Source organism: Notechis scutatus, chromosome Z (assembly GCF_049901735.1).
Source record: "Notechis scutatus isolate UNSWTSFEM ecotype Mainland chromosome Z, rNotScu1.2, whole genome shotgun sequence".
Taxonomy (NCBI): Eukaryota; Metazoa; Chordata; class Lepidosauria; order Squamata; family Elapidae; genus Notechis; species Notechis scutatus.
Genome location: NC_142025.1, coordinates 105,095,073 through 105,109,228, shown reverse-complemented (window position 1 = coordinate 105,109,228; position 14,156 = coordinate 105,095,073). Strand labels below are relative to the sequence as shown.

Below are 14,156 nucleotides of genomic sequence, written 5' to 3'. Positions count from 1 at the left end.
CCATGTGAACATCATTGGCTTCTGCCCATTTCTCTTCAGCCATTTGCCCACTTGCTCCTCCACAACAAGGACCATAAATTACATACTTTGTTATGATGGGACATGTGGAAAATGGCAGTCTAACACCAGCAGGACGTTGGGAGCAAGACATCTGAACTATCTCCACGTTGTTTAAAAGTGGCTGTGAATGGAATAACATTCTAGATTCCAACTGCAACTCTGGAGCTCTTTTATTTGAAATGCATCCACCCATAGCTAAATCAGGAAAATGGCAGGCAGGAGGAATGCAAAGCCCAGGAAGAGGCAGAGAAATAGCAGGGCTCAACTGGACTGGAATCAAGCCTGAGGCACTTTTGCAGAGCCAGAAAGGAAGAATGTAGTCCGTCCCAAAAACAACACAAGAGTTTTGCTGCACAATACAGTATGTGGCTCAGTGCTTCCATCACCACAAATAACCTCGCGTGCAGACAGAAGATGTCATCTACCCTCCTTTTTTGGTTTTGAGAATATAGAATGTCCTCTACTCCGGTAATTTAAACCAGGCTAAGAAAAAATATTGCGAAAACATTTAGAAAACAGAAATTTTCAATACCATGAGACTCAAAGTCCAAAACATTTAAAAAGCATGGAATTGCCTAATCCTCTTCAGAGGTTTTTTTTTTCTTTCCTTTTCTTTCCCCTGATTTTTTTCTTCCTATCTAGGTAATATAGGATTTATATTTTGTCTATTATATAATAGGTGTTTTCCTCACAATTACACTTTTATATAATACGTACGGTAGTTTATACGTATCACATATGAATATTTTAAAAACTCTTTTATCTGCAATCAAACCATTTAAAAAAATTATTTTAAAAATACATTTTAAAAATTAGGTTGTTTGCCCCTAAATTTGGCTACCACCCACTGGGGTCTAAATTTTCTCAGTGGCCACTGAATAATACTGGCTTACTGTTGGAAAGTAAAGGAGGAAAATCAAAGGGGAAGAAAAATAGAATGCATTATGGCACATAAGGACAGCTGGCTGGAACCCTGAACTGGAATGTTTAACCCCCTCCCCCAATTTCTTGTTGCAACTCTCATTTGTATCCCCCCCCATCCTCAAAAATTAAAATAGTTATAGAAAAGAGTTGCTGGGTTATGTCTAACATATAGCTCAAATGGTGCTTAGGGGAAAAAACAGGTTAGAGGAAGAATCAACTTCAAAAAGAGGTAAATGAAATTGTGCCCTGATGAACTGAGAATGTGTAAAATTAAGAAATTTGGGTTATTTGAAGTAGATGAAAGAAAGTGAAATCACTCCAACTAATCCGATTAATTATCTACCCCTAAAATATTCAGGTTGTATAAGGGCAGGGAATGAATACTGTAGCCTCTTGCTTCTGCTCTTTTACACACAAAAACCAATAGTTGAAGTTTTTTCTGGCATGGAGACAATGTCTATGTTCATCTTTAACCACAGCTTACTCTATTTACTGAAATCTGTGATCTATGAAGCAACCAGAAAACACACTTAGTCCAAGTTCTCACAGCTGATAGACTGTTCTGTTAACTGAATAGTGCTTATGACCGATTGCTTGGTGACTATTTGAAGTTATAATGGACCCACCAAAAGCTATGTATGACCTGAAAGCCATGCATGCCCAGACGTGCGCACAGAGTCCCATAACTGCATTTTGGGCACTTGATAACTGGGTCAACTTTATGGCTGTTTGCAATGTCACAATGGAAATTTTGGGGTTTGTTTTTGCTGATTTTCAGCATTTACTTCCGATTTCCAGTTTAAAAAAAAAACATTGGGTAAAACTGATTCACTTAATGACCATAAAATTTGCTTAATGACTGCAACATTCATTTAACAACAGCAAAAAATGTCATATAATCAAGTCCAGTCACATAACGTCCACAGAAACTGTGAACCATAATTCCAGGCTGAGTTATAATTGTTATGTTGAGGACTATCTGTAAGATCATCCAATTATATCAATTGGTCAATGGGCACCCTCTGATATTTACAGCAATGGATAGGAAAACACAGAATCCTCCAGGATAGCCTTCACATCCCAGACATCTTCTAGATCAGTGTTTTTCAAACTTGATCTTTTAAGATGAACGTCAACTCCTAGAATTATCGTGGTCTTTTAATGACCCCATAATCCCTTGCAGGGTGGAGTCTGGGCAACTGAATGGAACAGAGTGTTTACTGGCTGGATGCCCTTCCTGTCACCAAGGCAGAGTTTTTTTCAGCAGACATATTCTCAGTGTGTCCAGAGAGAGAAATATCTGCCTTTACCTATGATGGAATTCACAGCCTCCTGATTGTGAGGTGAGAGCTCCACCTCTAGGCCACCTCACCATTCATGTCAACTCCTAGAATTGTTATTTAAATAATGAAAAGTAGCATTTGACTTGGCCTCATCTTTTTTTTTAATGTGTCTCTTTGTATGTCCAGCTTGCTGCCAGAGTACCACTTGCAACGAATACAAAAATTATGTTCCTTGACCTAGAACCATATACAATCTGGTATTGCAGAATCGGTTTCAAATCCCATTTCACAGAAGAAATTCCAAGGGTTCTAAAGCCTTTTTGCTTCTTCTGAATGGACTGGAGCTCTGAACCTCTCCAAAAGCTTCAAGTTGTAAATACATGTTATACATCCATTCCTCTCTTCTGCAATGGACATCATAACCATCCTAAAAACCAAAATATAGGTCACCCTCCCCTCTGTTGTTTCAGTTCAAATGTGATTCCTCCCACTACAAGACACAACTGCTCACCCATATGTGTTATTTACAAATGAATGTGAAAAACAATGAAACATTGGACTGGTGCCGTTTATTGTTTTTTCAAAGCAGAAATAATAAGTACTTCAGGAAAGGAAAAAATAATTTAAAAAAATCTTAAGTTTCATATTAAGAACATCATATCAAGGGCTATAATCCTTATGTCACTGAGCAATACCTATAACAGGAAAAGAATAGATCTTGGGAAATCTGGAAAGATGCAATACAGGATTTCATTATTATTTTTAAATGGGCACTTATGCCTGCCTTGGGGTAATGGAAGCTACCAAGTCACTACCCCCATTGTGGGCATGGCAGGAGTGTCACACCTCTGAAAGTTGCAGGGAGAGCTTCAGGATCACCAGGTTTCTGTACTGTTGTTCAATTGTAAGAGAAACCAGCAGTATTGTCATCATTGCTTTACCACTTCTTCACCTTTGCAGCGTTAAAGAGAAGGGAGAAGAGGCATGCAAGGAACTGCTGGAGACATATCATTCCTGCTTGCGGGCACTGGGCATAGCTCACCCGAACCTAAAAAACGGTCCCTAGGTGAGTGTCCCTATATTGTTTGGACTTCAGGGGTAAAAGGTTTGGTGGCAGCATTCAATGGGAACACAGCTGCAATATAGAATAGCTGGGTTATGGGGAATTCACTTAGTCAGAAAGAGGGAGTGTGCAGCAATTATATTGGAGGAAAGGATTTCACTCTTTTCATTTTATTTAAAAGATAAAAGGCATATAGAAGTGTAGCAGTTACTGCAATGAAAATTTTATCCCTTGATTCTATTTTTAAATGCAAGCTTTCATGATATCAGAGTGCTTAACAGGGAAAACAAGCTATAGAATGGGTAGGAATATCAGAATATGGGAAGAATGAGAATCTCTGTTAGTAGGGAATTTCTGAAGATAAACAGCATTGTCACTAGTGGGGAGGTCTTAACACGGGAGACTTGCTTGACTCCACACATATTTTCTATACAGGAAGATAAAAAGAGAGGCAAAAGCTTCGTCAAGTAGATTTATGCAAGACAATGTATATTAAAGACATATGGCTCCTGCAAGAGAAAACATTAGCAATCCTTAACCCAAGCTCAGATATTGACACAGGAACCCCCCAAAACTAAAGGAGGAAATATTTTTCCTAAATAATTTGGTTGCCAAATACAGTTGCTGTGTTCAAATGATGTTATATCCAAATAAACCACATTGGGTTATGTGATGACCCAATTTGGACAACACTGGAAATCAATGGTTGGGTTCCCACTATATACTGATTATACTGATACCGGTATACTGATTACAACCACATACTCCATTTTACTCTAGTTTGTAGTGTGAATCCAATTGTTTGCTAGCAGTTCTTCCCTCACCCCACCCTTTTGTCAGGAAAACTATAGCTTGGCCCAAGGGAAGAAGCATTACATCCCATAACAATGGAAAGGTACACCTACATTACTCTATAATTTTCCTTTATTATTTTTACAGCTTCCAAATCACTGGGACCCCCAGCCAGCCATGTTTCCTTTCCTGTAGGGACTCCAGAATGCTCAACAAACAGAAAGCTCAGCACTGATGCACCATTCTCAGCAGGCACTACAGAAAGAGTTCCCACCTTCAATAAAGCCCCTCCATTTTATTCTGACTGGACATGTTAAATTACTAAATTGTTGCTCTTTATTCAGTTGGAAGTTTTCTGGTTTTCCATAAATGGCATAATGTTCCCAGATTTTTGGGACCCTCACCTTTGCCATATTTGCTTTGTGCAGTAGCACTCAAGGAAAAATAAATCCTCAGAAGAGCTTTACATTAAACAGCCTGCTGGACCCATCCCATGATCGGGCATCCTTCAGTATCACCATTTCCACCATCCCTGGGATATCCTGGATACTGCGCTTCCAAACAATTCAGATCTCAGATGACATTCCACATTGGATCCTGGGAAGCAGAAGCACCCCTCCTCCGAAAATAGTAATTAAAAATAAAGACAAGGAAAAAGAAAATCAGCCTCATTGGATCATTTGCAGAAAGTCAATAGATATCAGGTGAACAAAAATGGAAGAGATCCCAGAAATTCTTCCTTCCCGTTTGCTTTCTAGAATGAAGTTAGGTTGGGATCGTCTATATACCCCAGGGCACATATTGTATGTTTGGCAGGCCTCACAAATTCCCTTCATCTTCTGATCGGCCCCAACTCTATTTGAGCAATTCTCTGGCACAAATGTATATACCCTCTTTTGGATTCTAATAAAAGCAAAAGCGTCCCTGCTAGATCAGCCAAACTACCTCTCATCCAGCACCCTGGTTCCACAGGAGACACTCAGTTTCCTGTGGCATGCCCATAGGCTGGATTCAAGAGAAATCTTCCTCTCTTTCAGTTCTTTTCTGCCCCGATGTCTCCACACAGGATTGCTGGATTTAACATCCAAATTTATAGAGGACAAATTGATTCCCTTGCAATGAAGGTCGAAGCTATCACTTTATCCTGCTGAAAGGAATCTCACAGCTTAATTTTGCGCTATATAAATAGGTGTTTCCTCAGTGCTCTCTGCTCCAAACCAAATCTGTAGGAGTATTTGCTTTAACTCACCTATCTTCTCTACAACTTACTAACTGGGCCCATAGTTTCAAACATAGGTAGAGTGTAAGATGACACTTACAATGATCTTCATATACTTCCAGACTCAAAGGGAAATGTCTAGAACCAAGGCAATCTGCCTATTTTATCACATAACACACCCTGTTCCCAAAAGTTAACAAGTGCACAACAGAGAGACAAATGTGCAGTGTTGGGACACTTAGGACTACAGTAGTCAGGGGACAGTTTCAACTGTTCCATTTCAGGGGCAAGAGCAGATGCCAGAGGAACTCTTAGTATAAACTACAACCTTTATTACAAGAGACAAAGAATCAAATGTGGAGGCCAGCCATCCTGCCTGCCTACCTGCCTCCAGAGGCAGGGTTTTATATAAAGCTTTACTGTGAAAAGAATCATAAAGTCCTTGGCCAATTCTCAATGGCAGGGATATCAGCCAAAGTACCATCTGTTGTTCCCCCTTCTCTCCCCCTCAACCTTGCCATCATAACCAAAAGAACATATTGAGTAGGGAATGTCACCCACTCCTGCCCTCCCCACCCCCTTCAAAAGGAAACTTCCTTAAGATCCCAAGCTATCCATATCCTCATGGAAATGGAAGCATTTTCATGGTAGAGAAAAAAGAAGAAAATATTTTACCCTATAATTTTGCCAAGTGATGCTGAAAGTCTTTTCAAGTTAAAAGGACCACATGGCTTGGTTTAACCCTCCTTTTTCCCAGATTATGCCATCCACCGTCAACCCACACAAGTTTGCAAAGCTAGGGCTCCCTGCCACAGCAGAGTTGTAATCCTAACACCAGGAGTGGCTGAAGAGCCACCCATGCTAGGGGAGGGCAAGGGAGCTGGGCACTGCTCTTCTAGTCTCGCCGTAGGTTTTTTAACCGCTCCTCCAAATCGGCATCTGCGTCGGCGAGGGCTGCTGAGGCTTCAGCTTTCTTTCCTCCTGCCACGCTCAGAGAACCACCCGTGGAAGGCAAATCTGCAAAGAAGAGAATGAAGTCTGCAACAACCCAATAACACCATTCCCCCATCCATTCCTAGTTCTCTCTGCCCAAGACTGGCATCAGGATTACTGGAGGTGTGGGATTCACGCATCACACTTATCGCGGTTAGGTTAAATGTGTGCAAAATGGGCAAAGTTTCACATATCACATTATATCATTAACCTTTAATCACACTTATGGATGATCTCTGGCAAGAGCAGGATGAAGAGGGTGCATCTTTGCTCCCCTTATCTCTCAGCAGCTTTTGATATTGATTATTGATCTTGGTGCTAAGGGTTGGGAGTAGGGACATGGTGTGCTAATTCTCCTTCCAGAGACCAGTTCCAGACAGAATTGAAGAGTGGAAAAAAGTCTACCTTAACACTCCCTACTCCTGTTTTCACAACTAAACAAAGTGCTGGATAAGATAATTCAGCATCACGGGGCAAGGTGTCATCAGTATGCTAATGATAGCCAGTTTATATATCCATTCCTGGACAAACAAGTGATCCTGGGGGAGATCCTGTCTTCCAGTGTCAAGAAGGTGCTGTGGATCTGGATGGGGAAGAACAAGCTTCAGCTTAACCCTAGCAAGACTGAATCGCTTTGGATTTTAGGGCTTCCTGGATCCAATGTTTTTTCCAGCTTTGGTTCTAGATGGGGTTGCGGTACCTCAAACATAACTAGTGAGAAATCAAGGTGTCCTCTTGGATTCACATCTCCAATTCAAGGAGTTAGGTGGAAGCCATGGCCAAGAAGTCTTTTAAAAAATTTGTATTAATGTACAACTGTGCCTTTTCCTGAATCAGGAGGTTCTCTCTCAGTCACACATGCCTTGGTCACCTCCCAGATAGATTAAAAACCTTCAAGCAGAATTGCTTCTTGTTGTTCTGAACAGATTGAACTGACTTTTGCACACATTAGAGTTACCCTAAAAGCTGCTTTTCCTGCTCTGCCTGGAGAAGCTGATTAATCTAAGGAAGTACGATAGGATGAACGGTCCAGAACCTATAAGACAGGACTGGACTTTCCATGCATGAACCAAGGTAGAAACCCATAGCACCACCATTTGAATTGGAGGGAGGGAAAAAACTTGACAATTTTTAAAATAAATCTCTCTGTACTTTCAGTGTCTTCTTTCTACATACCAATCTATTTTATTTTGAGTTTTTTGAGTAAAGCAACCAGGACCACATTTTCTACCATTAATTTTACAATTAAAAATGACATTCATTTCAAAGGGGATCACTGCATTTCTCAAGTGTTTCCATTTAACTTCAGTTAAAATGGCATTACTTAGGGCAAATTTCTGAAGTTGTAGTATTATGGTGATTAGGGAGTTACAGTACACAAGGTTTAAGAGCCCTAGTCTTACTAGCAACATTACCACTCACCATGTATTTTTAATCTTTGTTGAAATACCTGTTTTTAAATTATGGGTTGCACCACTATTCACTGTTGAATCTTTCTGTTATTTTTATTTGTCTGTATAGAGTAGCCATATCCCATCTTGTTTTAGGTGTAATAGATTTTTATGATAATATATTGTGAGCTAGCCAGAGTCAATTGGATATATATAATGATAATTTTACCCATCTGAGATTTACAATCTGCACTACTATTACTGTTAATCTTGTCATCACTCCTTATCACCCATCCCCTCCCACTTGTGACTGTATGACTGTAACTTTGTCGCTGGTATACTTACAATTTATATTGACTGTTTCCTAGTATGATTGATTGCTTATTATACCCTATGACTATCATTAAGCATCGTACCTTATGATTCTCGACTCCTGACGAATGTATCTTTTATGTATACTGAGAGTATTTACACCAAGACAAATTCCTTGTGTGTCCAATCACGCTTGGCCAATAAAGTTTCCAAACAGTCCAAACAGCCCCAAACAAGAATCATGTGAGCAGCCTCTTTCCTATTTGTTTGGTCATTCAATTTCTAAGGCTGCTGAATCACAAAGTGGATCAAGTGCCTCTTTCCTAATTTTCATTTCATGCAAATACTTACTTGACAGCTCATCGGTCAATGTCAGACCTAGCTCATCCAGTACCTGGGAGACAACAGCATCACTGTGAATAGAAAACAAAAAAGATGAAATGCACTTGTTTGCTTGGCTAATCGATCACTTCCCTTAATTGAATCTCAATTCTTATTTCAACTTCAGGTTGAATTAACAGATTTGGCTTTACTGTGCACAAATCTGGATTTCAGGGAGAGATTTGAAAGTCAAAAGCTATCATTGGCCAGCACTTTAGATGCCAAACTTTCTCTTCAATATGCAACCCTTATGAGCTTTCTTGTCCCCAATGCTAATTACCTTTCCTCCTCATCCTCTTCATCTCCCATCGCATCATCAATAGCATCATTCATCATCTCTTCCTTCATTTCCATGATCTCTGACTGCTTTTCAAATTCCATCATGATCTTCTGAATCTGAGGCAACTTGAGCTAAAAGAAGGCAGAAAATCTCAGAAAAGGAAACAAATCATCACTTGCTTTTCACCTTTTAAAAAGGAATGGAATTATTTATTTGATACGTTTATAGCATTGCCAATCTCACAAAAAGTGACAAGAGGAGGCTTGCAAGCGGAAAAGTTAAAATCATATTGCAATTTTAAAAAAAGACATAAATAAGAAACATAAAACATAAAAGCCTTCCAAGACAGCAGGACAACCATCATCTGGCCCCATTTACCACTTTACAGGCTCACCACAGAACCCCAGGCTGATGGAAGAACCCTTTTCAAAGTTTTTTGGAAAATTAACAGATGGGGCTAATCTCACCACATGGGAAATGATGATACAGAGGGCAAAAACTGAAGCAGAAAAGGCATGTCTCCTGGGTCCCGTCACAGAGAATTCCTTAGCAGGTGAGACCCAGAGCAAACCTCTTCTGCTAGACCTGATAGGATGGATACATGAGACTGACAAGAGACATTCCTTCATATAACCTGATCCTGTGCCAATGTAGGCATTTAAAGGTCAAAAACGATACCCTGAATTACACCCAGAAGCAGATTGCACTCTGTTCCATAAGCCATCCTAAACACCCACATAACAGTCCACACACAGCTGCATTCTGCACCAAATAAAGTTTCCAAATGCTCTTCAAGGTCAGCTGCATGTAGACTGCATTACAGAAAACTATTCTGGAAGTGATCAGAGGATGAGCAATAGTGAGTAAAGTAACATCACGAGAGTAGCAGATTACTGTTACTAAGAGATTTAATGTTCATTTTTAAAAAAGTATTAATTGACCAAGTGATAGTAAGAATAGTTCAGGACAGATTGCATCCAGTCTGGAGAATCCTGTTAGAAAAACAATTCAGCTGCTGAACTGAAAAAATATATGTAAACTGTTGTGATAATTTAAGGGGCACATTCTCTATATTAGTCAATTTTAAAAATGCTTCTATTCTGTATTTTCTGCCAGACATTCATAAGATAGCACCATTGTCTAGTTCTTCCCATTTAGCAGTTCCAATTTCCTTTCCTTTCTGAAAAACAAACAAAATAGATTTTGCAAGTAGTCCTCATTTAGCAACCACAACTGGTTGCCAATAACTCAGTAATTAAGTGAAGTGATCGCTAATAAAACCACTATATTTATGATCTCCAGGGCTGTCTTAATGCATGGGCCTGATGTGCACTTGCCCGTGGGCCCCAGGAGCAGAGGCCCCATACTAATGTACCTTGTATCATATAAATACAGCAACTGTATGGCTTACTGAGTATTATTATGTTTTTCAAGCCTCATATATTGTTCAAATGTTTATCATGTTGATTAGTTGTTGCTTCCCAGCATGTTTTTAATGTTTCAATACCGATTTTGTTGGAAGTACCAATAAAATAAATGTTAATTTTATCAACCATTTACATTTTTATTCCTGTGAGTAGTTGTCTCAGGGGCCCCAGTACACTGCTTTGCCCGGAGCCCATAATCCTATTAAGATGGCCCTGATGATCTCACATTCATTTTCCTTTGCTAAACCTGCAAAAGCAGTAAATGAGAGGACTGCAAAATAATCAGTCTTCATTGCAAATGGTCACTAAAATGAGGCAGTCGCTAAACAAGCACTACATGTAATTTCTATTCAACAACCCACACCTACTATTAAAAGAAATAGCTTTTAGAAAGCTGTCTTTTGTCAAGTCAAATTATTTGGATTCCTAGTACCAGAAGCTTAAGCAAATCGATTTGAAAATGGACCTTCTGAATGCAACCAAATGCTCGGTCAGTGAGTATTGTACAGACTTCTGCAGCTGAACTAGTATGCAGCTTACCCACCTGTCTATTCATGGTAGCCATGGCTTTGGTGACACCTTTCATTGCTTGAGCCATGGAGTTGTTTGATTTGAGTGTCTGTATCTTAAGGGACACGGCCTGGATGTTAGCCCGCATCATGATGAATTTCTTGACATAGCGCCTTGTTCGCACCAGATCTTTAGCCATGATTTTCACAGCGTCCTAAGATGGGGGAACCAAGTTAGAAAGCAGATATGTAGATTTTCTTCTAATGGCTTTCAAAAACTGTATTTGTCTTTTCTTTCCCAACTCACCATCTGCCCTTGCTTGGCCATTTTCTTGATGTCAGCAATGATCTTTTTCTCCTGGGTCTCCAGCTTCTGCCGCTCACGGTCCAATTCTCGCATGGCACGGTTCAGAGCCCGTTGATTTTGCTTTAGCATCTCTTCTGGGGTCTTCCGGCGCCCAAATAATAGATCCATCCTGACAGAAAATGAGTTAGCCTACAAATCTTGAGGAAAAAGATAGATGCGGAAATATAAAACAAAGGAACAAAGTATCTTTGTATAAAAATTACAAGGTTTGGCCAATACATCAAGAAAGTCTAATTTATTAAATATAGTTATTATAGAACAAAGAAACCCCCAATCAGATTACTAAAATTACACTTAAGAGTTTCATGATAAATACACTGCATTTCAGAGTGAGAACAACATGGAGAATGGAGACAGAAAACAATCACTGTTCTGGGAGACAAACAATTCTCTCTGTATGTGTTACTTCTATCATTTGGCAGCAAACTTAAGCCAGAGGGGTTTTTTTGCTGCAGTTTTTATATCAACTTTTCTTATTTCCTTAACTATGTATCAAAAAGTCTACAGAGCTACCAGTGTTCACTGTTCAAAACCTTGTGTTATATTATATTGTATTACATTGTATTTTGTACTGTATGAATTATGTTAAATTTTATTTTATTACAATTTACATCAGTGGTTCTCAATCTTTTCTTCACCACAGATCCCCTTTAAATACCTTTTGTGACCATGGCCACTGATCTCTAAGACTTAACTCAAGATTTAAATCATAACATTTCTTCAAGCCTTCACAGACTCCCCTGTGACAACATTGCGCCTTCCCCCAGGGTCTGCAATCCATAGGCTAAGAATCACTGCTCTACATTAAACACTCCTTCAGTATCTGATTTACTATTCATAACTCATTGTCTTCTTCTATGTAGTTTGCTGGTGAGCACAAGTTATAAACTGAGCAAATAAAAATGATCCAAATTAAGAGAAATCATTTATTAGACAGTAGGCAGAAGAATGAGAAGACAAGTCCAGCTTAAGTTTCCTGGCTAATTCAACCAGACTTATCCAGTTATCAGATATTTTGAAATTCACTGTTATTTAGAGAACAACCTACACTTCAGAACAACCTACACTTCGGAAGGCAGATTTCTCTATGGCAATGGGTCACTAATCCATATCGTTGCCAACTCCAAAACACAATCTGAATATATGTATATTTACTGATATTTCTATCAGAGAGATCAAAAAATGGGCAGAGCTTGCTTAGTTACAAGCAAAAAATGAATCTGCAATCCTTCCCTAAGAAACATCTGCTGTTTCAAAGCACCTTTTCTCAAGCCAGACATCCTCCACAGGTATGAACATGTTAGAAAGGAATTCTTGGTGGTAGAGTCCACTCATCTATATTCAGGTTGGACAAAGACCAAACTTCCTAAAAATCTACCATATTTCTATATAAATAATTTTTGGTTAGTCTTTATGAAAGGGGCATAGTTAATATCAAGATGAAACTTTTAATACAGACACAAAGCTTTATTATTTTCTAACAGATTGATCTCATAAAACCATATCCTGGGTTCTGCCCCTTTCTGTCACACTTCTGTACAACTTTTCCTAAATTAATGGCTTCTATATGTACTGGACTCAAACCTAGAATAGAGCCATTCTAGCCTAATCTAATACATTCTAATCTAAATCTAATAAATTTGAATGATGGAACAATCCAAATGGAACTGTATTTTTAATTATTCTCATTGAGTTCTAAAGACCAGAAGTCGCAACCTTGGAAATATTGAGAACCTGCCTGTCATAAATTAGATAGCATTAGATATGGGTTAAAGGGCTTGGTTGTTTGAACTAAAATAATGTAAATATATAGATCTAACAAAGATTTGTTATAATTAATGCACTCTCTTTTCTTTCAGAAATATATTTAATATACAGTTGTCTATGTAAAGGCTTTAGGTTAAGAGAGTTATAACCCTCATGACGGGGAAACTTCAGGTGTTCTAATATGGCTGAAACACAACACCCAGCATTCAGTCATCATTAGATGAGCTAGAAAAGACTAGTGAGGATTAAGCAACTTTACATCTTTGTCATACAGAATATCCACCCGAATAAGTTACTGTATAAGGCATACTAATAATCATTACTAAAGATTGTGACTTGCCAACCATACAGTCTGGAAATTCTCAAACTTTCAATTGTCTTCAGAAACTGTTTTAACAAAAAAATAAGCATCATCATTTACACATAGGATAAGCATCAGCTAATCCAACACAGACAAAACAAAGAATTATAAAGAGAATCAAACCAAATCAATTTCTCCTTGGTCCAAAATAAATTTAAACATAAGTCACAATGAAGCTGCCTTGGCTAAGAAGCTTTTGACTACAAGTATTGAGCTATGTTACTTTACTTTAACAGGCTGCAGATTTATTTTTCAGAGACAGTAGGGGCTGAGTGGCATATAAATTTAATATATTATTGTAACAAATTAGAGTATTGAAAAATATTCTTCCTTACCCAACAGTTAGCATGTGCATTCAATACATCATTCCAGTCAAATACCAGTCATAAAGATATCCAATGCAACAAACAAATGGAAACCTTTACAGCAGGGGTGTGAGACGATATTCCAGGGAGTGCGAAAACTTGGGTTTAAAAGTTTCAAAATTATAGTGTATATGCATAATTATATGCAAATAATTATTTATTTTTGTAAGGGGTGCGAGAATGTACCAGAAGCGTTCTAGAGGTGCAAGGTATAGAAAAGGTTGGGACCCCATGCTTTACAGTAATCTTCCAGAACCAGCCAATACTCCAGATGCGCTCTCCCCCTCTCCCCCATCACAGGGGATGATAAGAGAGGTAGTCCGTCACAGCTGAAGGACAGACTAGAGGAGCCTACTTTATACCACGGCAAAAATAGGACAAGCAGTATAAAATGAAGAGGCAAAATCGCCTAGAGGACGCAGGTCTGTACCTGAATTATAGGGCGGTGATGGTGGGCGGCAGGGAGTACTAACAAGGGGAAAATAGGGTGGAAAACAGGGGAGAAAGACAAAAAAGGACTCTCTCCCCGCCTAACAATGAAAGCTTCCGAGACCCCCGCTCCGAAACTACCCCCCGCTCTGCCACTACCACAATTTACCGAGCAAAACACCGTCGCTTCACCTCGATACTTCCTCTACGCTCTTCTTCCGCCTCAGCCCACT

General features: G+C 39.1%; 1 protein-coding gene and 1 long non-coding RNA gene across 6 annotated transcripts in view; one reads left to right on the top strand and one right to left on the bottom strand.

Moving 5' to 3' along the window:
* Positions 1-3,421, top strand: part of LOC148129045 (uncharacterized) — an 18,838-nt gene extending 15,417 nt beyond the window's left edge. Inside the window, exon 2 of the long non-coding RNA XR_015745909.1 lies at positions 3,228-3,421. This is a non-coding gene — a long non-coding RNA (uncharacterized LOC148129045). The remainder of the gene's footprint in view (positions 1-3,227) is intronic.
* On the bottom strand, positions 2,815-14,156 carry CHMP2A (charged multivesicular body protein 2A). Of its 5 annotated transcripts, none has more exons than XM_087946857.1 (7): positions 13,465-14,156; positions 13,092-13,155; positions 10,942-11,138; positions 10,670-10,849; positions 8,699-8,829; positions 8,389-8,450; positions 2,815-6,358 (listed from the first exon to the last, which is right to left on the bottom strand). In XM_087946857.1, the coding sequence occupies exons 3-7, from the start codon at positions 11,107-11,109 to the stop codon at positions 6,237-6,239; spliced, it is 663 nt and encodes a 220-aa protein (XP_087802983.1). In that variant the 5' UTR covers positions 11,110-11,138; positions 13,092-13,155; positions 13,465-14,156; the 3' UTR covers positions 2,815-6,236. The 5 variants fall into 5 exon arrangements, with proteins under 5 accessions (XP_087802983.1, XP_087802981.1, XP_087802982.1 ...); XM_087946855.1 differs by having other exon boundaries at positions 14,093-14,156; XM_087946856.1 differs by having other exon boundaries at positions 13,109-13,155; positions 14,093-14,156.

What these genes read in the sequence shown, in the direction of transcription:
- CHMP2A (XM_087946857.1), bottom strand. Translation starts at nt 11,109, where the DNA reads ATGGATCTATTATTTGGGCGCCGGAAGACCCCAGAAGAGATGCTAAAG. An exon ending in TGGCCAAGCAAGGGCAGATG is followed by an intron (nt 10,850 to 10,941) that starts GTGAGTTGGGAA and finishes CCCCCATCTTAG; the next exon opens with GACGCTGTGAAAATCATGGC. An exon ending in TGGCTACCATGAATAGACAG is followed by an intron (nt 8,830 to 10,669) that starts GTGGGTAAGCTG and finishes GCCTTCTTTTAG; the next exon opens with CTCAAGTTGCCTCAGATTCA.